The sequence below is a fragment of the Numenius arquata genome, chromosome 16 (assembly GCF_964106895.1).
Source record: "Numenius arquata chromosome 16, bNumArq3.hap1.1, whole genome shotgun sequence".
Lineage (NCBI taxonomy): Eukaryota > Metazoa > Chordata > Aves > Charadriiformes > Scolopacidae > Numenius > Numenius arquata.
Genome location: NC_133591.1, coordinates 8,709,127 through 8,730,707, shown reverse-complemented (window position 1 = coordinate 8,730,707; position 21,581 = coordinate 8,709,127). Strand labels below are relative to the sequence as shown.

General features: G+C 47.8%; 1 protein-coding gene across 2 annotated transcripts in view; it reads right to left on the bottom strand.

The window, feature by feature from the left end:
* Positions 1-1,656: 1,656 nt before the first annotated feature.
* The window catches only part of ULK1 (unc-51 like autophagy activating kinase 1), an 80,886-nt gene continuing 60,961 nt past the window's right edge, over positions 1,657-21,581 (bottom strand). Inside the window, exons 17-28 of one of the 2 annotated variants that reach the window (XM_074159326.1) lie at positions 19,114-19,265; positions 18,197-18,280; positions 17,345-17,607; positions 16,510-16,694; positions 15,535-15,650; positions 14,811-14,954; positions 12,288-12,475; positions 9,353-9,531; positions 9,092-9,210; positions 6,695-6,852; positions 6,342-6,477; positions 1,657-4,443 (exon numbers count right to left, since the gene is read on the bottom strand). In XM_074159326.1, the coding sequence (XP_074015427.1) occupies positions 4,388-4,443; positions 6,342-6,477; positions 6,695-6,852; positions 9,092-9,210; positions 9,353-9,531; positions 12,288-12,475; positions 14,811-14,954; positions 15,535-15,650; positions 16,510-16,694; positions 17,345-17,607; positions 18,197-18,280; positions 19,114-19,265 (1,780 nt within the window). In that variant the 3' untranslated portion in view covers positions 1,657-4,387. The remainder of the gene's footprint in view (positions 4,444-6,341; positions 6,478-6,694; positions 6,853-9,091; positions 9,211-9,352; positions 9,532-12,287; positions 12,476-14,810; positions 14,955-15,534; positions 15,651-16,509; positions 16,695-17,344; positions 17,608-18,196; positions 18,281-19,113; positions 19,266-21,581) is intronic. The other variant, XM_074159327.1, reaches the window with a different exon arrangement.

The following is a 21,581-nucleotide window of genomic DNA, read 5'->3' as shown; positions in this document are numbered from 1 at the left end:
TGATGTCCTTACCAACAACTAAATATAAAATGCAGGAACGGGGCCAAATGCCCTGGAAGAATCGCTCGGGTTTGTTTTCTCCGAGAGTCAACAGCGACGTAACGTCACAGTCAACATCTAGAGAGTTGTGCAATTTGGAACTGTTTGGGCTCCACGGTTTAATGCTTTTAGAAGAGACTCTTTATTTCTGTTAAGTCTTCCCAGCGAGTGCTTTCCCCCCTGCTCCGCTGCCTGTGGGTGTCCCGTGGATTCAGCAGAGTGCTCTCAAGCCACACGGGCACGTGACACAGGGCTCCGTCTTTCATTTGGCTACAGATTTTTCCACCAGAACCTTTAAACTTTTTCACAGGCAGCTTTAAAAGAAGCACCCTCCCTTAACCTCAGCATCAGTAACTTGTACATAAATATATATATCTATATATTCTTTACCACAATCCCATGCTGCAGAGAACAAACACACACAAGGTTTTTCTACAAAAGGGGGCTTTATGTGTTAAAACAAACCAACCCCCACAAACCCCCCCCCAAAAGCAAAGGTCCGAGTGTGCTGGGCTGCCAGACTATAAGCACAACCAGTGTTCCAGTGTTTGTATTTATTTAGCTCTGACCGGTTTCCGAGGGCTGCCGTAGGGTCTCGCCCAGGTTGTACCACCACATTTTCACCACATCGAAGTGCATCTTCTCAGAGTTGTCCCCAGCTGCCACTGCCTCAGCACGGGGCAACTCTGCGGGGAAAAAGAACCATCTCTCCCTGTGCCTGAGTTGGCATGGACACGTGAGCAGAGCCGGCGTCTCCAGGCAGGACCGTTCTCACGGAGCAAACACGTGGGCTCCAATTCTCTGTGCTGGGAAAGGCAGGGGCAGGAAACAAGTTATAAATAGGGCTCAGCAAGAAAAAACAATTCCAGCTGATGGTCAATTAAGATTTTGAAACAGGGTCTTTTCTTACAAACCCACAATGCAGCGCCCGTGAGTGTATGGGGCGATGCTGAGTCACAGCGGGGCCGGAGGGCAGGACCCTCCCCGGGGATGCTCATGGCCAACAGCAACACGCACGCTCCAGCAAGCGGAGTTTTGGGAAGCGTTTGGTGGAATGATGGTATTTGGCTCCCGAAACTTTGCGCTTCTGTTGCTGAAGCTTCTGTAAGAGTGCAAGGACTGGACTAACGAATTCAGGACCTCTCCCACGTCCCAGATGCAGAGCTCAACTTTTCATTAACCCTCTGGGAATAAGGGGGTGACTTCTTCCACCTGAAAGTCAATGCTGGTAGAACCAAACCCATTAAATACCTTGCACTAACTGCAGCGATAAACTGAAAACAGGCCACTAACAATTTCAAATCAATTTTATTTTCTTAAATTGGTGTTGTACAATTTAAAGCCAAAAAAAAAAGTCACACAAAACACAAATAAAAAATGTTGACAAAGTATCAAGCATTACCTTATAAAGAACATCATCATACGCTCTCACAAACCTGAAGATACGTGTTTATTAGACTGAGGTTTCTTGAAATCTATTAAAGACGCTACACACGAACGCTGCAACAGTAACAAAGCCATGACAATAGCAGGTGGCCTACACTAGCAACTTCAACAGTGGGTGGGGACTGGTTTTTGGGGTGTTTTCTTTTTCTTTTTTTTTTTTTCTTTTTTTTTGCATACCTTATGGTCTACAAAGCAATAAATATTTTTCACCAAAAAAGTTGGTTTCACGCTACATGCAGTTAGATAAAAAAAAAAGTCAAAGTGATGGCAAAATAAATCACCTGTCTGATTTTTCTATTTTTTCCCCCCATTTTGGGTTTTTTTTTGTGTGTTTTTGTGTTTTTTTCATTCAAGCACAGTGACTAAGTTTCAAGTATTGAGAGAAAACATATATATACACGTTTGTGTTTGCGTGTGTATCTCTACATACACACACATACACACATCCTGGTATGTATATACACAAACACATACATATATATTGGTTGTAGGCCTGTAAACCACAATTTTTTGGAGCAGTATATACTTGTGTACATTGAATGTGGACAATTTTGGTACATTCAAGTAATTAAGTACAGCTGGAAGGTTAGTGCTGAGCTCGCCACACAGAGGGAGGGTGATGCCCGGGGGGTGCGGAGCGGTGTCGGTGCTGCAGGGTCCCTCCTGGCTCAGTGCTCTCCCCCTGCCCCGCTCCTGCCGGCACCATAGCCCTTTGCACAACCGCTGACACCTTTGGGGAAGCAGTCTGGGTCTCCTCGGCTTTCCCGGCCACAGGCTGGGGGGGGGTCGGCTGGATGTTTTGATGTTTATAATCTCTTTTTTTTTTTTTTTCCTTTTCTTTTTTTCCCAGGCATAAGCACAAACGGCCACAGAAGCAGCAGGCTGCAAACGTACGATGTAACAGCGGCCCAATGCTGAAGCATTTGTGAAAGCTACACTTAAGCTTCCCTGGTTGGGGCAATCGGAAATATTTTTAAATTTCTGTGTTGGCATTTCTGCTCTGCGATCAGAAACACCCACATTGCCAAAGACGATGCCAGCTCCAAAGTCAATTAAATTGCTCCTGAAACCCTTGTAAAGTATCACACTGAATGTGCCAACGTTGAGAGGAAAAAAAAGCAATGAGGACTTAACCACCACGTGCAAAATATTTTTGGATCCCCAAAAACAAAGCCTGAGGTTTCGAGTTGCTTTCAAAGATACTTTTCTGCCCAGCGCTAACAAAATACTGCCACGACTCTGATAAATTAAGACACACACACGCGCGCACGCAGACAGAGGGAAAGGCAGCAGCTCTCCATCCTCTCACGCTCATGCTCACAGCATCCGAAGCCTCAACTGGATCCAGCCACTCGCACCCGCAGTCTCATTTGGCTACAGTCTCCTTAAAAGAAATGCTGAACGTACAACTGAACACTACAAGATTTCTTTATAAAAAAAAAATGAAGCAGCAAATAAAACTTCTTAAAAAAATGCGTTTCCAATTGTAAGTGTGTAGGATCTTAACGCCTGTTCTTGAGCTCTTAGAAAGCACGGAGCTTTGTACTGACTGTCCTTAAAAGAACATTTAAATAAAAAATAAACAAAAACAAAACACATCTTGGTACTGCCAGTCAGCTTTGCCTGGTGTGGAGGAGGAACAGCACAGACTCCGCAGTGCTTTTTGCCTCGCACTCACAAGATACAGTACAGTTAAATACGTACAGTTACACACAAACCATATATATATATCAATATATATTCACCCTTAGGAATACATATTAATATACGCACACACGTAGTGCAATAAAACAACCAGGAAGCAAGGAAAGGAATAAGAACAACAGCATTCCTAACAGTCGTGATGTTCCTGGGTTGTTGTGTGATGCAAAGTCAACTTCTCACAGTTCCCATAGTGTGTAAAGTGCTCCTTTGATTCACAAAGCTAGTGTTTGCAGTTCGGGGGGGCTGGGACAGGGGCTGCCGAGCCCACAGCTGAAAGCAGGGCAGCGCTGGGCCGTCTCCTGGCAGATATGTGCTGCAGCCAGGCTCAGCAGCCCGCCGACTGCCACCTCCGTCCCGCTGAGCTCGGGGACCGAGGGAGGAACGGATTCATTTTGGCTTCTTACAAACACAGGAGCGTCACGCCACGCTTTCTGTCGTCCTCCTGTTCCCTGCACAGTCTCCTTCCCTGTGCCGTTTGCCCGTCCAGGCGCAGAGAGCCCACACGCGGCCACGGGAGACGGAAACTGCCCCAGCAGCAGCATGTCCTCTGCCCTGCCTGGTAAGTCTGCAGAGGTGGGAGCCACTTCAGCAACACTCAGGCAAAAGGGAGCAGACTCCCTCCTCTCCGCCGTTCCGTAAGCCCTCCAAGGCATAAACGTGTAGGAGAAGGGACAAAGGAGAGAAAGACGGGGAGCCTCAGGTGGCCAGGAAGCTTCAAGATGGTTGGCTCCCAGGTGGGACAGGGGAAAGTACACGAACTGGCCTTGATTTCTGAACGACACCCTCCAACGGTAACTGCAGCCGGCAGCTTCAGCACATCCATTGCCTGCAATGGACACAGCACTGGAATACCCCGTTCTTAAGCAAGAGGGACAGGTGGCAGTCTTATCCTTCAAAGTGCTGGGAAGAAGCGGATTTCTATCCTTCATCCCCTCTGCCAACGAGGGAAACCTTTCCACATCGGCTACGTCTTCGCCCAGGCTTTTGGGCAGGGAAGCATTTGTGCTTGCTGCAGTCACACATCCCTGCGAAGGAATCCCGCTCTGTGGAACGACTTCCCAAAATGTCAAAATACAAAACATGGAGCAGTTCATCCTCCAGGTCTCCTACTGCCAAAATCGTTTCCCACCACAGCAGCAGCCGTTGGAAACAAAGTGATCAGCTGGGGCGAGGCGCGTGAAGAAGAACAACACTGAAATCAGGCACAGAACCCCGACAGCAGAGCTGACAGCCTGCGCTCGATGCACAGCTTACCTGGGAGAGAAAAAAAAACCCAATAAAAGAAATCAACTTCTCGTTTTCCAGGCAATGTAAAGACTACCAAAACATGCTGGAGACATAAAAAAAAAAAAAAAAAAAAAAAAAAAAAAAAAAGTGTGTCAGCAAATCTAAGCAGCCCTTCCAGATTCGCTACCTCATATCAATCTAGACTTGTTGAGGACCTGACTGCAAACACCATGCTGGGAAGAGACAGGTGAAAGGGCTGAATAACTGGAGATCCAACAGCAAAAGCCAGGACGCAGCAGCTCTGACAGAGGTACCAAGATGTGATAAGAACCCCTGGGACAATTTATTCACTTTTACCAACTGGAGCGGCTTTTGCCAGCAGGCAAGATGACTCGAGGTCCCCAGTGCCATTTGTCATTGCTTCCAACTGAGAGACCAAGCCCAGCCCGGCACGGGCAGCGCCCAGTTCTCACCGTCCGAGCCCAAGACTCTCTCAAAAGCTAAATGTTTAGTGAATTCATTCCTCCCACAGGAAAACTTGCTGTATTTCTCTGATCACCATTTCACTTTTCAGAAATAAGTGATCATATACCCGAGACGTAAAATGAAATGCACACCCACTACAGCCTACCAGAGAACAGCCTAATCAGGAAGCTGGAACGTGCAGTAAAACAGGCAATACCAGGATATCAACTGGGAAAAGAAATCTATTAGATGCATTAGCTGTATCTCTGGACAAAAGGTGTGATTTAGGTTTGGTAAGAAAGGGTACAATAGAAACTACTTAGTATTCCCTAGTCACTCAGTTCTCCAGTACCACACACCACCTGCCAATCTCCCTTTGCTCTCCTTCAGTGAGCCTCATGTCAGCTGTGAAAGTTGGTGATAATTAACTAACTGATTGCCTGGGAGCCAGAAATCTCTCCTCTCATTACCAATCCGAGAGCTCTGCCTACACAGATGACTAGAGCAGCCTGGCAGCACTCCGGATGCCGGCCCAGGAACGGCATTCAGTAGCCAGCGGAGGGGAGAGGCAGGGTTTGCCGGCTGAGCCCCTTCCCTTCTGCTGTCCAGACACTGAGGTGAAGTCGAGCTGCTCTAACAGACAATGGCCGTCCCTCATCCCTGCACCTGCCTCCCATAGAGGGAGATGACGGAGGGGATTAACCCCGGCCATAAGGGCAAGGAAAGTGCGCTCAGAGCCAGTGAGGTCAGCTCGTTACACTCCACAAGCATTCGCTGCAGGGCGTGCGGCAGCAGAGAGTAACACCCCTCACAACAAAGGGAGAGGGCAAGAGAGGTGACAGCTCGGAGAAGCAGCCAGAGTGGTCCATCTGTCCCTGGGAGAGGAAGCCAAATGATGGCAAGTAGGTAAGAGTTCAGCTTTCACTGCTACAGCAAGCACTTGCTGATGAGAAAGATGTTTGTCTGCTGCCTGCCCAGCCAGGGCTGGGGCACCAGGCAGGCCAGCAGTCCTGTTTCAGAAGACATGTTGGAAGGAGCCCTTGTTGTGCTGGTCGGCCATCTCTGCCCAAAAGCCGCTGCAGTCTCATGTTCCCAAGTGCTCTGTGCAATCACGGCGATGGTGCCGGCTGGAAACCAAACCCAGGCCCCTGCTGCTGCCAAACCACTTCCTTTGGCAAGTTCTTTCATGCATCAAAAGCTCCAACAAAGCCCTGGCAATCACTCTACATGGGAAGCTCTCAAAATGTGGCTCAGAACAGGGACCTGCATTTCTAACAGTTTTCCTGCTGGGAAAGCAGGAGGCCAGGCTGCAAGGAGCTATAACAAGCCAAGAGTTCTCTGCTATGTCCACCAAGATGTAGCCAAAGAAAAAAAAGGATGTTGGGTACTGAAATTTTTGAACCATGAAGCTAGAAAAACACATGTTCTAGTAGGAGAAAAAAAAGTCACTGAACACTCACATTTATTGATGTTTTCTATGTCCCCCTGTTCAGTGATGATGTTCAGGAGCCCCTCCATCAGCAGCAGAGCCTTGTGGTACCTCTGTGCACAGTCCTCTCTGTGGTGGAACATCTCATCCAGGGCTGCAGACTGCACCTGTGGACAACAACCCCATGTCAAGAGGTTACTCCCAGACCAGACTCAGCTTTCCCAGCACAGCCCCTCAGCTGCACAAACACCACCCTTGCCCAGCCTCCAGAGGCTGCACACAGTGTCATGAGTAAAACCATCTGCTGAGGCCACCAGCAGGATCTGCTAATGCCCGACACTGGCTCCGTGTTAACCCTGCTCCCAGGCACCGTATGGTTATTACCATTTGCACAGCATAGCTGAAGATGAGCTTCTCAGCGGTGATGCTGTTGATCCGATCCATGAGTTTCTGTTTGTCCAAGAAAAACCTCTGGAGTCTCATGTTGAGGCAGTGACAGGATGACACACTGGATTTATAAAGCTCATTCAGCTTCTTCACAACTAGAGTAAAAGAAAGAAATGCTTTAGGTGCTACTTCCACTTCTCCCTGCACCTCCCAATCTCCATCCATGCATGGGACCCCAAACGAGTAACTTCAACGCCATGGGGTTCCATTAAAGCCAAAAGAAAGATGGGCAGGGAAGTATTTGCTGCACCAACAGGGTTTTTTTCCTGCCCTCTGTCACCTTCACCAGGTATAAGCCTGCATGTGGCAATGCCTACATATATGCCTAGTTCACCTGAGGCCAGCTCTATTTTTGTTTTCTTCAGCTGCCAGGAGGCAGGGAGCAGTCTGCACTGTGCAAGATGTCTCACGCACCACCAGAAGCAACAGACGTGCCAGATCGAAAGCTTCTGCTACCTGATGGGTGACGACGTGCTGTGAAGCAGTACGTGACTTGCATGTGGTAGCTGCTGGACCTGAGTGCGGATGAGCAGCACTGACTAAGCAAGGGAATCTCTCTCCTGGGACTCTGCTGTCCCAGAAAGAAAAGACACTGATGCCTGTGAAAGGCCACCTCCTTTCCTGAACTGCAGCAGCAAGGACAGGAAAGTTACAGGATAGAGAATCAGGAATCGGATATGATTCTGAGGGATTAAATAACAATCCTGAACAGCAAGCGATGCTGCAGGCTTGATCCTCCCTAGCTGCATGGCATGGTCTCCACAAAGCACTGAACACAAACTCCCACCAACATCTAATGAGTAGTAACTGCTACGTGTGCACCTGAAAATACCCACGCTGCATGACCTGCTCCTGTGGGAGGCAAATTAACCCACACCACAAACCAGCCTCTCTCAGCTACAGCACAGAGGGGCAACCTCCTGTGACAGCCAAGCCTTGTCACTAAACCCAGCCTTCCCAGGCAGAGAGCAGGGAGCCAGAGAAGAGACTGCCTGCAGAAAAAAAGGCTGCTGCAGCTCTTCGTCAGAGAAAAGGACTGAGGCTCAAAACCGAAACCCTGTCAGGGTCAGACTGTCAAATCACCCTTGCCCAGAAGGAATTTGAGAAGGAGTGGGAACCCCAAAGCTCAGGAAAGCAAAATTAAAAACTCCATGAAAGAAAGTCAAGAGCGACTATTTAAAAACCAAAACAACACACAAATACAGCAGTATTTTCCTCCATGGAATTCAATCAGAGCTCTGAGCCGTACCCCGATTATCAGGAAAAAGAGGATGCCTGCGGGCAAGGACCCTGCCTGGCACACGCTGCCCAAGGACACTCCAGGGCAATGTCTTGTCAGGCTTCCCTGCTTTTTTTCCATACACAAGCACCTTTAAAATCCTCATGTCTCCACCGTGCCCTGGAAAACCTCAAGGGAGCAGTATTTTGTGGGAAGAGAAACAAGTAAAGACAACCTTGCCCAGTTCCCACACAAAGAAGAACAAATTACACTACAAATCCAGAAGTTGCAATCTGCCCCGAAAAGGAGTAATTTATTTGGATTGTGACAACTTTCCTCTTTGCCTGAACATGTGGAAGATGTGTAGCTAAACCCATGCATCTTGCTCCATACTGCCTGCTATAATGTATGTGTGCTCATTGCATTTAACTTATTTTTTGTTGGTTTTTTTTTTTACACACCCCATCCCACAGCAGCACAAGTACTTTCAGAGACTAAGCTCCTGGGGAAGGCAGCTGATGGGTGCTACTCCAGGTGCTTCAGAAAGCTCCCTCAGTAATATTACAATTGTAGTTTTAAAATTACTTTTTTCTAATCACTGAATCACAGCCAGCTCACATCACAAGCCAGCCAGTCAGATGCAAACGCCAGGCCGTAACACCAGCAAAGAAGTGACTCCGGCATTACCAGTATTTTACATCCTGTGTTTTTGTTTCACTTGAAAAATCATCACTGCCAGGACAGGTCTCCATCTGCCAAGTAAGCGCTTCCTAGGACACGCACTGTGTAATTAAGTTGGACTTACGTCAAGTACAAAATAAGCACCTGAGATAGCAATGTACAAGGAATCAGATAAGATACATTCCCCTGTCACTAATTAGCGCTTGAGATTCTCACAGGGGCACGAGCAGGAGTTTTGAGACCTAAAGTCAACGTGAAGAGAGGAACACTCCCCTCAGTGCGAATAAAAAAGACGCCGCTGTGCCAGGGGGCAATAAGAAATAAGCCGCGGGGCATATGGGTGGGGGTTCACGTTCACTCAACCCCCTCCATACCCACTGGGATACTTCCATTTGAGGGGAGCCCTTTGCGCCGCATGCCCAGTGGCCCCTTACCTTGCTTGACGGTGGAGGAGAGGCAGAGCTTGCCAGCTTTGATCTGCTCTATTGCCATCTGCAGCCCCGATGACAGAAGCTCCGCTACTTTCAGGTACAGCACGAGCTGCTCCGCATAGCTGTAAAGAAAGCACACCGTGATGCAAACAGATTGATGGGACAGCATAAGTGTCCCAAAGGACTCCTGGTACCTAATGATACATGGGGTGGGAGGGACAACAGAAGACCTGGAAGCTGGGGGGCTCTCTCCCCTGTCCTTACCTCCACTCCCGGCTGAGGAGGCTGATCTGGTCGGCCACCACGCTCTCCTGGAGCTGGTACTCAGATGTCACTGAACTGCTCATCTCACTGGAGCTGCCTTTAAGGGCGGCGATTTCCATCACGTAGTGGACAAAGGCCAGCGTGAAGCGGAGGCTGCGCAGGATGTCAGTGTGCTCTTGCTGTTGAAGGGACACCAAGGTGGGGGTTACAGAGGGAAAGCTGGTGTGCCAGGGAGGGCTGCTCACCTACAGCTGTGCCAGTGACTCATCCCACATAACAGAAACAACACCCGGGCCCCAAACCCCTTACACTGCTGCTCTAGGCAGGGTCACCCAAACTCAGCCTCAAGCCCTTGCACCACACCAGTTCCCCCTTCAGAGGAACAGCAACAAGAGACAGCCCAGGCCAGAGAACTCCAGGCAGCTCCCTGAAGAACTTGGTGAGACTTGGTCCAAAACTACATGCTTCCTTCCCAAGGAGCATCCCAGCTCTGCAGGACTCTCAGAAGTCAGCCAGGAAGGGGGAGAGACCATCTGCACCACAGGCCCAGCTCTGGTCCCCACCACAGCAATGCTGGTACAAAACTAAAAGTGGGTTTGGATTTCATGAGAGACAACTTTCAGCGCCACAGAAAACTGCAAACACAGCGCATCCCACCCTGCAGCCCAGCCCTCACTCAGCCCTTGATCTATATATCCTCCTAGTTCAGAGCAGTGAGCCCTAGGTGAGGTCCCCTGAAGAGACAGCAAGGACAACCTTTTATCTGCAACTCCTTGCCACTTAGTGTTTGCGCCAGTGCCACTCACTAAGTGCTATGTTCTTTTCAAAGCAGTTTTTTCTCTGCTGTTACAGATCAAAGGGGATTATACCATTTCTGGGAAGCTGCATTGCTTAAGTCACTGAAAACATTTTTGGGAAGTTAGTATTTGTGGAAAAACTGAATGTGTGTGGGTCCTGAAAAATTAACTGCTGCCTGGATCAGATGCAACTCCATTGTTCCTACTTTCTCTGTAGAGAAGTGGCTAACCGGCTTGATCTTCATATAGTCAGTGGCTCAGTTCTCTCAAATGGGGCTGGTAAGGATGTTTCCTACATGAATTTGGGAAAAAAACACCCCATGCTCAAGTTCTGGAAGCTTTTGTTTTTCATTCACTGGCTCAGGCACTTGGCTGCTGAGGCAGCTTTGACTATCTTAAACATGAATCTCTCCTCCCACCACCTTGCTACCTGGACGGTCCAGTAGGGTAAGGAAGCGTTATCTCCATCTTCCTCTATTTTCTTTAAAAGCAGAGGAGGAACTTGGAGATTAAGTAATTGCCAAATCATACGAGAAGTTTGTGGCAAAGCAGGAAACTGGTGAGATCTTGCAGGTCTCAGCCTGTTATCTCTAACCAATGCACAGTCCTTCCTCGCTGCTTATACAGTTGACTTCTATCAATTATGCTGGTATTCGCAGCCTCATTTGGCATCACAAGAGTCCTTCCTTCCATAGCCATCTCTGCATTGTGTTTGTAAAGCAATGCAGAACAAACAAAAACCTGGCCTTCAATTTGCCTTGTCTGCACCTGAAGAAATTTTTTCAAAAGACGGAAGAACCACCCATCTGTACGCAACAGCTTTGCTCAAGATAAACAAGGGTGCTTAAACAGTAAGATTTCAATGCCCCAAAAGTATCAGCAGAAATCAGAAAGTCTGCCAGGTTTCCATTCTGTCCCACTCCATGGGGCACAAAGGGGTCTCGAAATATGGTGTAAAGGTTTTGTGACATGCAAATGGATACTGCTCAGCAGAAATGATGACCGAACCCAAATGACTCACTATAGACAGGAGAACCTGAGCTGAGTGCTATTAACAAGATCAAGCTGACACTTCCTTAGGAACTTCTCTTCAGACCAGTGTTTGAAGTGGTGGCAGCTGGCAGGGCCCCATTCTTCTGGGACCTCACACAGGTTGGATGCTCAGTTAAACTCACTTCTATTATGATCACATCGATGCTGAAACTCCTAGCCCTGTGGCTCTGCAGGTAATTAAGCAAACAAATGCAATTCAATGCATAATTGACAAAAAAATTGAGCTAAACAGAATCTGAAGTAGAAGAGCAAACCCACATCCTTAAAACAATGTATGCATATCTCTGTGGGTATCTCAAGAGTTTTTAGCAACACCAGCAAAATTCAGATACAAAGAGCCTTCCCCAGTCCCAGGCAGCCCAAGGAGGTGTCACAAACAGAGCTGAAACTGTGACAGTCTGCCTCCCACCTCTACTGCACAGGGGCAGCCTGACCTACATTTCAAATATATCTCGGCTACAAAACCATTTGCTCTGCTTCAGCCTGTCTCCAGCCCGCAGAGAAGGGGAGCCTGGCAGCCTTTCAGCTCGACAATCTGGTTGAGTTGTTCTGCTGCGGAACGTGGTGTCCCCCCGCCCTCAGCAGAAGCACAAGTGTCAGGTTTACTTTTTTCAGACCCTTTCAGCAGAGCCCGTATCTCGGCCCGACTCCCCCAGCGCCTGCAGCGAGCAGGCATTTCACACACCACACTACTCACCCTCTCAACTCAGCTGTTACTGATGTTGAGCCTTTTAAAAGGGAAAAGGCCCGAAGTACCCAGTTTTTTTCAGAAACTGTTAATATATAGTGCCATCAGGTAACTGATGCTTCCAGACTGCAATTTCACCTTTGGAAATGGTGAATTTTAACCCAGGTCATGGGCCGTCTCGTGGACTAAACAGCTTGGTACCAGGCTCAAAAGTCACTGTGCTAAATATGCCCTGGGCTTTCTGAGGACTGCACTGGCCTGGCTCTCTTGAAACCAGTTTGCTCCATCTTCAGAAGCAACCCCCTTGGCTGCAAGCATGGAGTCACCTCACCTCTAGATTCGCTTCACTTTTATTCCCCCGTCCTTTGCCCCTGGCAGGTCCCTGGGATATACCCACCTCCATGAGGGTTTCTTCGGGCAGCTCTGGTGCCTCAAATGTAACAGCACCTTCCAGGTTGGCAGTGATGGGATCAGCAAAAGTGTACCGGAGACTTGAGGGGCCTTCCACAGCATCCCCACCAGTTCCCACTGCCAAGTGCCTGCCGGTGAATGAGCCTCCAGAACTGAGAGAGCTGGAGGACCCCACTGAGAAGAAAAACAGGCAAAAGAATTACTGAAGATATTAAAAGTAGGCCAGGTATTCCTCACCCAGCAGAGAGGACAATCCTGTAGGATCCAAGATCCTGGCTCTGAGAGGAGCCAGCAACACAAACTTTGGAGGAAGACACAAGGACTCTTGATACAGACTAACCACTCCCCAACAAGCTAGCAACATGGGTAGACCAGCTTACAAGCTCAAGCAGATTTAACGCACCTTCCAGAATGTCTGTTATTTACGGAGACAATTCAGAAGCACTCTTTCTTTTTTGTCCAAACACATTCTGAATCCTACCATGATATCTTGGGCTGATTTTTACCACACACCACCATAGCCAACTTCCCCATCATGGATCAGCGTAGATCCAGTGTCCCTCAGACTATTCCCTCACCATCATTTTTTCCCCGAATCCACCCTAAGAGCACATTGCATATAAGAGATGGACATTTCAAATGGAATTTCTGTCTTGGAGTATTTATAACACATTCACCACTTCCAGAGGGCTTCATATCCCCTGACACTCTCCACAGAGGGATATATTCTGACAGGGGGATGCCAATACCAGCTACACAACTCTGCACATTCTACCAGGGGGATGTTCTCCACTGTCACTGATCCTTTGGAGGGAAATGTTTCTCTTTTACCCATGAATTTAATTTGCTGCCCTACCCTGCCTTCAGAAGGTTCAGCAATATGATGCACAACTGATCTGCAGAGAAGCTCAGCCTCCTCTCCTCCCAAAGCTCTCTCCCTGCTGGCATCTATGCTTCAAAGCTAAGTGGATCATCAAAGACTGGCAGAGTATTTCCAGATCCTTCAGAAAGGACCAACAATATCACATTCAGGATACTCTGTAATTCCAAGAGGCTGTTTACAGGAATTGTTATGATGACTCATGAGAAGGCTCTGCCTTTCTATCTGTCAAGTGATCTTACTCATGGTGTGTCCAAGCACTTGAGGTGCAGAGTTTCAGCTTGCAAAGATCCCCTTTTCACCATTAACTTTGTGCATTAACTACAACGTAAGGAGTTACTGCACAGACCTAACAAACAAAGCTTGTCAAGCAGCATTGCTTTGACTGCCTTGACCTAATCCCACGGATGTGTTGTAGGTTCACTATTCAACTGCCTTCTCTTCCAGGCATCCCATGGAGAGCTTGACTGTTCCACAGACCCTTGAGCATCTAAATATCAACCTGTTAAAAACTAGTGCTTGAATCTGTTTCCAAATTGCTATTATCCCCACTAAAGCAATACAGGAAGTCCAAATTCTCTACTAGTAACATTTCAGTAGTAGCTGGAGGCTGCAGCCAGGACAGTAACCCCATTGTGCTACAGGCCCGTCAGATACTTTGTAAGAGTCTCTGCCCTACAGAGCTTACCCTCTAAATACATGAGACAAAGAACGGATTATGGTCCCAACTTTCCAGACAATCAAGGATGTGAGTGGTTTTAGTTATGATGGAAATCCAAGCCATACCCAGGAGCCAAGCCCATGTGTCCCCCCCATCCCAGTCAAGCAGCTTATTCATCGTTACATCCAAACCTTCCCTGCAGTAATTAAGAACAACAGAGTCGACTACATTCAGATGACAAACAGCCAAGACAAGAACCCAAACAAGCCAAAAATGCAAATAAAAGTGTCCAAATATTTTCTTAAACTGAACACAGACTCCAGCTTCCAGACACACTATCCCAAAAGGGCCAATTACCAGCCTCAACTGTTGGCTGATGCAGCCAGAGCACTGGCATCTTAAAAGAAGTATCTGTCAAGCAGGAGCGCATTTCCCCACTTCCTACTTAAGCAGCTCAGAGCATAAGCAACACCACTAATAATTTTGCATCCAGAGCCATCCTGGCCCTTTCCTAACAGTACTTGTGCACTGAAATTGTTGGGCACGGATGGTCACGCTTGTCTTTTATAGCTCATCCAAAACCCATGGGGAAAACAATCAGAACACAATACAATCTTTATGTTTGTTGACCTATCAGCAACAGTGGGTCTATGAACAGCTGCAGCATCATTCCTGAAGCAGAGAGAAATGAAGTCAAAGAACAGTTTGCCTCTCTCTTCCAGGACTGGAAAACCACTACAGGGCATTAGCCCTCGTGCCAGTGCAAACAGCTATCAGCGGCAACTGGGTTTGGCAGGAGCCAGCATGAGAACCTCAAAGGCATTTAGAATTTAGACCAGCTGAACTCCATGGACTGTGCTCTGAGCAGCCCTCTGCCACCACCAGTGTTCAGCAGTAAGGAATTCAACTGCATCGCTCTACCCCCAGGCATTCCCACTGGGACAGGCAGGTAGGTATCAGCCCTTTACCTGAAAACATCCTGGTCCTCGTGGTCTGTGGGGGGGTTGTTCCACTGGGAGGGGATCCGACAGTAAAAATCACTGGGGATGGGCTGGCAGAGCCCCCAGCCCGGGCACCAGAGTGCAGGGTCCCTCCGTAAGCACCTGAGGGAGCTGGGGAGACAGTTGAAAGGTGCAGACTGGCATTACAGGAAAGTTACTCAGAGCATGGTGTGCCTCACCCAGCGGTTTTATGTTCCTGCAGACTCTCCTGGGAGACAGTGGTTACCAGCACAGGCCAGCGCTCCCGCTGGAGACGTCCCCCGAGAACAGATTGAGCCAGGCTGGCATGGACTCCAGGACACAAGCTGCATTACACGTTGCTGCGGCTGTTCCCCTCCTCACTTCCCCACCTGCGAGCCCAGCAAGACCCACCCTTGCAGAGCCACTCCTGTTCCAGCCGCCTGGCAGAAAGTTCCCACTTCCACACGTTGTCACGTTCAGAAGGGGCCAAAAGAGGAAGCCCTGCCTACAAAAATCACACTGCTGGCCAGCAGTTACACAGCATGCATAGCACAGACCTTCGAGCGCTCCACAACAAAAAGCAAACATCATTACACTCCTCACACACGGCAGTCACTTGCTGTGACAAAAGCCATCAGAAAAGCAGCCTCTTATTTGCAGGGAACGTGCAGGCAGACTGTTCGCCCCAGCCCAGGACACCCTGCCAGATCTGCCTGGTCCCCCCACCTACCTGCAATTTCCATTGGCTTCTCATTGTTCAGGCTGTCGTTGCTGCCAGCTTCCGAGATCTGTGCCCCAAAGGCTGCCTTCAGAAGCAGGTCAGTGAGCCTGCCTGTGCTCAGAGATCTAAAAAGAGGACATATAACATGATGCAGAAAGTCAACAGGTGCAAGGTTTCAGGTCACTTCCACTCCAGTTTGTGCCATTCCTGGTCCACAACCACTTAACACTACACAGCAAACACTCTGGAGCCGAAATAACCACTCTTTCTCTTTCAACAGAGCATCTCGAGCACCTCCTGCTACATGGAGAAAGCACACAACTACCATGACTCACTGCAGTAATGCAAGTACTGACTACAGCGTTATTCTAACACAATTTTTCTTTGATGGAAGATATGGAAATTAATAACAGTGTTGTGGTTTGGGCCGGACTGGCCATTGACTCCTCCAGATCACTGCACAAATCCGCAGTCTGCAGAGAGGTGTGTTAGAAAAACTTAACGCTAACACCTGAGCAACTTTGTATCCTGCAATGCTCACAACAGTCAGCTTGTGGCTTTCAAGCAGATCTCTGGTCTGCAGACTAGTGCCCACTGTTCATAAACAAGGAACACCCACAACACCCTCTCATCCACGACAGGCACAGGCTCCACAAAGGCACGATCTGCATAATTGCAGGGAATCTGGTCTAGTAACAAAATCCTTGATCCCCAGTGGATGAAACCCTGGACACTAACCACAGTGTGAAGCTGCAGACAATCTTTAATTTAATAAAATCTAGGCCATGGCCTGCCCCTGTAGAGGCAGACTTAAAAAATCTGCATCATATCAGGTTGTAACCCAAGGGTGTTGGCAGATAACTGCAGAATGTTTGCAGATGCTACATTGCAACTTAGATATCTGTTATCTGGGGCTTGAAATTTGCCCCATCCGTCCTGTATTAGGGAATGAAGTACTGCTGTATAAAGCGGACTACAGCTCACCTGCCCTTGATCTCTTCCACAGGCCTCAATCCCAAGCCAGTTTGCTGGCAGTGGAAATGACCCATCTCCTTCAGATCTGGCAAGGTCTTGTTCCGTGTTGGAGTAACCATGACCCCCTGATGAGCCAAGAGGGTGAGGAGATTTTGGGAACTTGGGGTTTTGGGAAACTCAAATGGGGACACAGCCTAAGAACAACAACAAAAAAAAATCTGTTTAAAATGAAAGAGGAAGATTCCCCTCACTCCCCCCTCCATTCACTTATCAAAATTAAATTGTATGCTTAACAACCTGCCTGAAAAACAGGAAAAAAATTCCACCCCAAGCAGTTACTTGCCCCCAATCGCAGAAAGACTGAAATGAAAGGACAACAAACTCCGCTGAAAATTTGTAACAGCCTAACATAAGCAGAGAAAATACTGTCAGAGTGCCAGCTTCGCATGAGACACCAGGGATGTCACCTGCTTAACCGTCTGCCGTCTCCGCTGGGGATTCCTGACGGACACGCACTCACGTCACAAGCCGGGCCACTGTGTGCAAACCAGCCCAGGCACCACAGCTCACTAATGCGCTTCTGCCTAATTGGGGCAGCTCCTTTTCATTACCGTTTTAAAACCCCAGCCTCTGCTCAGATGGTGAGCACTGCTGCCAAGCGAGATCTGTCCACTAAGAACTAGGACACTACCCCATTTCACACAGATCACTGAACAGCCCTTGAAGAAAAGTGAACCAGTGGTGATAAATCCAGGTCAGGGTTATCTGATCATGTAGCAGTTCTCCCGCAAATAACCAAAAAGATTGAGCTGTGAGAAAACCAAAAGCAAACTCCTTGACATACCTTTGTAGGGGAGCCCATTATAGTTGGCAAAGGGCTTCTCTGCATGAACTCGGACAGCTTTGGTGAGGACCTGAGCTGCCGGCAGTGCTGCAAGCCATGGATCTGCAGAGGCTGGCTGACTGGGGTATGACCGAAGTGAGCAACAAGAGGATCAGAGTGCTGCTTGGTTATCTTCTGCCTGCAGGAATGCAAATCTGACAGGTTGGGAGCACTGTGGAGCCGGGATCCCATCCCTCGAGGAGAGTGTTCAGGCGCCGAGGAACCTGCAGGGTCCAAACACAGTGACAAACCACATCATTTTCCGGTTCTATCACAAAAAGCCAGCTTGATCCCAGGATCCACTGCTAAAACATTTAGAGATCAAAACCTTCAGTGGATGGCTAAGGAAGGCACTCTGACCAGTGCCACAATCTGCAGGCCTGATCTGGTTTGACTCTACAGGAAAAAGAGACAGGCACAATAGGGACACAAGTGTAGCTGCTTTCCTTCATTGCAGCCCTTAGAGAGAAAGGGACCCTGACTGTCAGGGTTCAGCAGCAAGGACACTACACATCAAGCATGTCACTTGGCAGAGGGAGAGCTGCGGGTTTTAAGATGCTTTTCCTTCACTCAGTCCAATGCCTTCAAAGTCCTAAATTTGAGTTTCTGCGATGCAGGATGTCTCAGCACTGGAAGAGGCTGGTTGATGGGATGTGAATGGAACAACCCCAGCTGCTACCAGCACACAGAAATAATCCTGGCTGGCCAAGCATCAAGAGATGCTACTGAGGGGCAATACCCCACTCTGAATGCCCTGAGACTGCTTCTGGCCTTATTCATAGGAATAATGAAGGAAGGTAAAGACCAACGCACCGGCGACAGGAATCCGGCTTCTCACTTCTGCTCCAAGAGAAGAGGGGATAATAGTCTGGCTGGGCTGCTCTGGGATTGTCCCAACTTTAAGGGAACACAATAAAGAAAGAGTTTATTCAGTATTAAGTTTCCATAGGCAGTAACAACACTATGCACCACCTGTTTTATAGAGAGATGCTAGTTAACTCTTCCATCTTCTCAGCCCAAGCCCTAGCTTTGTAGTGAAAAGATCAACAACTCCTGTAAAAGGAGGAAAAAACTCTGTTTGGAATTAGTTTAGCCAGTTTTAGTCTGACTTTGCAATCACATTAATTCAGAGCAATACAATATGAATATTCTGCATTTTTCCCACTAGCAGAGATTAATAAATACAGGATTGGAGACACTAGGGATATAGGATAGCTAGTTACATCAGAGTCTGTTCCTTTATAGAAAACAGCAAGCTGCATCAGTTGCACACTGGGGTTTTTCTTAAGCTTTCCATTCAAACTGCTTGTTAGCATCTGGATCGGGCTACCAGATATTCAGACAGCTACTTTTCAGTTTGAACATGAAGTTCAAGCCCTTCCAAAGTTGGACAGAGTTTTGCTCTGGCAACAATTGGCTTACATTTTTTCTCACCCCAGCCCGAGCCAGTAAAAAGACACTTTGCACTTACAGAAGCCCTCTTCAGAGGGCAACAAAAGGTTTGCTGCAGACACTAAAACCAAGTTTGCCTCTGCTGGGGCTAAGAGGTATTTTCCTCTCCATTTTACTGAGTCCAAACACTTGTCAAATAATCTATTGAGAAGAGCCACGGGAGAACACAACAATCTGAATTCCCTACTACCTGGCAGCTACAGCTGGTCATAACCTCCCTCTTTATAGGAAAGAGGCACATCATTTTATTAGGGCAGCAACATCTGCTGACATCTTACCTTGTGGTGATGGCATGAACGGCTTGGCACCACCAAAGGAGAGCTTTCTAGAGCTGGGCACAGATCCATGCTCTCCAGGATAAGGAGGGGAAGCACCAGTTTTAGGAAAACCGAGAGGACTTGTACTGCTAGACCTCCGAACCGTACCAGACCTGAGAGGAAACAGCAGCAGGACACATTACTCCAGAAGCCCGTACAGAAGAGTAAGGAGAACAGTATCACCACACACACAGAGCTACTTCCACAGAAGTGGAGCTTTATGGCTGCTTAACCTGGATCAAAATCCCATTGTTCTAGGACTACACCAATACAGATTAAGATGATAATCCTTGTTCTCAAGAGTTTCAATCCAAACAAAATTTTGCAAAACAAATGAAAAGACAGATTAGCTTAGTTGTAAGCAGAAAAGCTTGTTATTTTTCAGAAGTCACTTTGAGATGCTTTCAGGTGTCTACATCAATCATGAACAAGACAGAATTTCTTATCTTGCCTCATCCAAGGCGTTTATTTTAGGCAGCGTCTTCAGAATGCCCTGACAGGGCTTTATTCCAGTGTCCCTCCTGTGCTGAGTCACTCGCTCTTCTGTCAGAGCAGCCGTTTAGGTAGAAAGCTCCATGAGTGCAGGTCGTACGATGCAAAGTCACATACGATCCAAAGGCACTGCTCTGCAACACAGCTTTGACTCAAATCAGAAGCTACAGAGCAAAACAGAGCAGTGTAAGGCTGTCAGATCTGAGGCAGCTACCCAGAGGAACTTCTCTTTCGGCTGGACAGTCAGAATTGCCTGGGCACCAAACTCCGTTAAGTCCTTGTGAAGGCTCACCTTAGGGAGTTAACATTGATTTGTACAGCCCACACTTCTGGGAACCTCAAGTATAACTCAGCTGCTAAAATGAAACAGAAGAGGACACCTGGCAAGGTGAAAAGATACCTAGATGTTCAGTGGCAGAAAGTATTGCTCTCCCTTGTTTTTAACTCTCCAGAACATGAGCCATCCAGAAGGCTGAATATTATCTATCAGGACATCGCAGAAAAAAACACCAGCTGACTGCTGCTGCTGAAAGATGTGGAATGTCAAATGCCACCTTACGAGACATGGGATAAGCAAGCAAGCAGACGAGCAGGACAGGTGATGTGGCCAAAAGCATGCACACTTAATTACCACCTCAACAAGCAACATATCTATCCACAAATGAGCCACGTTACACAGGCATACACCAGCCAGTCAGATGACAGTGGTCAATTTTTCAGACACAAGAGTGTACGTCAAGGTTTGTAGTCAAATGACTTGGCAAACATGACGAGGCACTTGGCTGTAATGGCCTATTTGATACACCTGATGGAGAAGTGGAATCACATAGTAGATGCTTGATGTTTTCTCCTTCCATTCCTGAAGGGTGTCTACTGAATTTGCCGATTAGAGGAAGTGATGGTGAGAGATAAATATGGCTTCCTGGGGCAGAAAAACACATGACGCCAGAGATTTTGAGAAGATGCTAAAAGCAGAGTATGAATCATCCTGATTGGGTCCATTCCTCGAGTTCCTCTGTGGGGATGATGCTAATCTCAACATTACGTGGAGGTGACTAAAAGGAACAAGACATGACAGTTTGATTGCTGACTGGTAGCTGCAGGCTGTGAACCTGAACGCAGCAGCCTGTCACCAGGGCTGGGGTGGGCACAGCATGCCCAGGTGCATCCTCTGCACCTTCTCCAGAGCTCTCATACATCACACGGATAACCAAGACTCTTTTGTGATTTCCAAACTAACAGGGTCCACAAGTTTTGCTGTACAAAATACAAGGCATGTAGGAAACAGGAAGGAGCTTACCACAAAATCTGCTGCACACTCGAAGAACTGAACATAAAATAGTACTGAAGTAGCACTGGCACAAAACTACCTCTCTGCTGATCCCTGATTAATATCAACATATTGTGACTCTACTTCTGGGTCCACTTCAAATAAGCCTTATCCTGAATTAGGCTGACTGAAGCCCAAACTTAGGCTGGGCTGACATAGGTATTACCCTGCTTCTGAAATCTAAACTTTAACTAATCCAGACACCAGAGCAACTCATCCAAAAAAAGACAAGACACCTCATAGGCACTTCTGCTGGAATGCCTCTGCTGTACAAACTCCTTATCCTGTATGAGTCTCCTTCCAAGTAGTCTATGACCTGGGCTGCCACTGTCAACTGAGATTTCAAACCCGTAAGGACCAAAACTGATACGTGAGAAGAGGTAGAAGCCCTATGTGCCTTGGATGTACAAGGAATTACCACTGAACTCAGAAGGTCAGCTGTACAGTTGAAGGCTGGCATCCAGGTCTTCCTGACTGCATTCAGAAAACATGCTCTGCCTCACAGGCATAAATTGCTCATGATTTAATCAGCCCTGGCTGCATAACTACATTAATATGCAACTCGTGTCAGACACATCATCTATGGTGTGACTACCTACAGGAACCA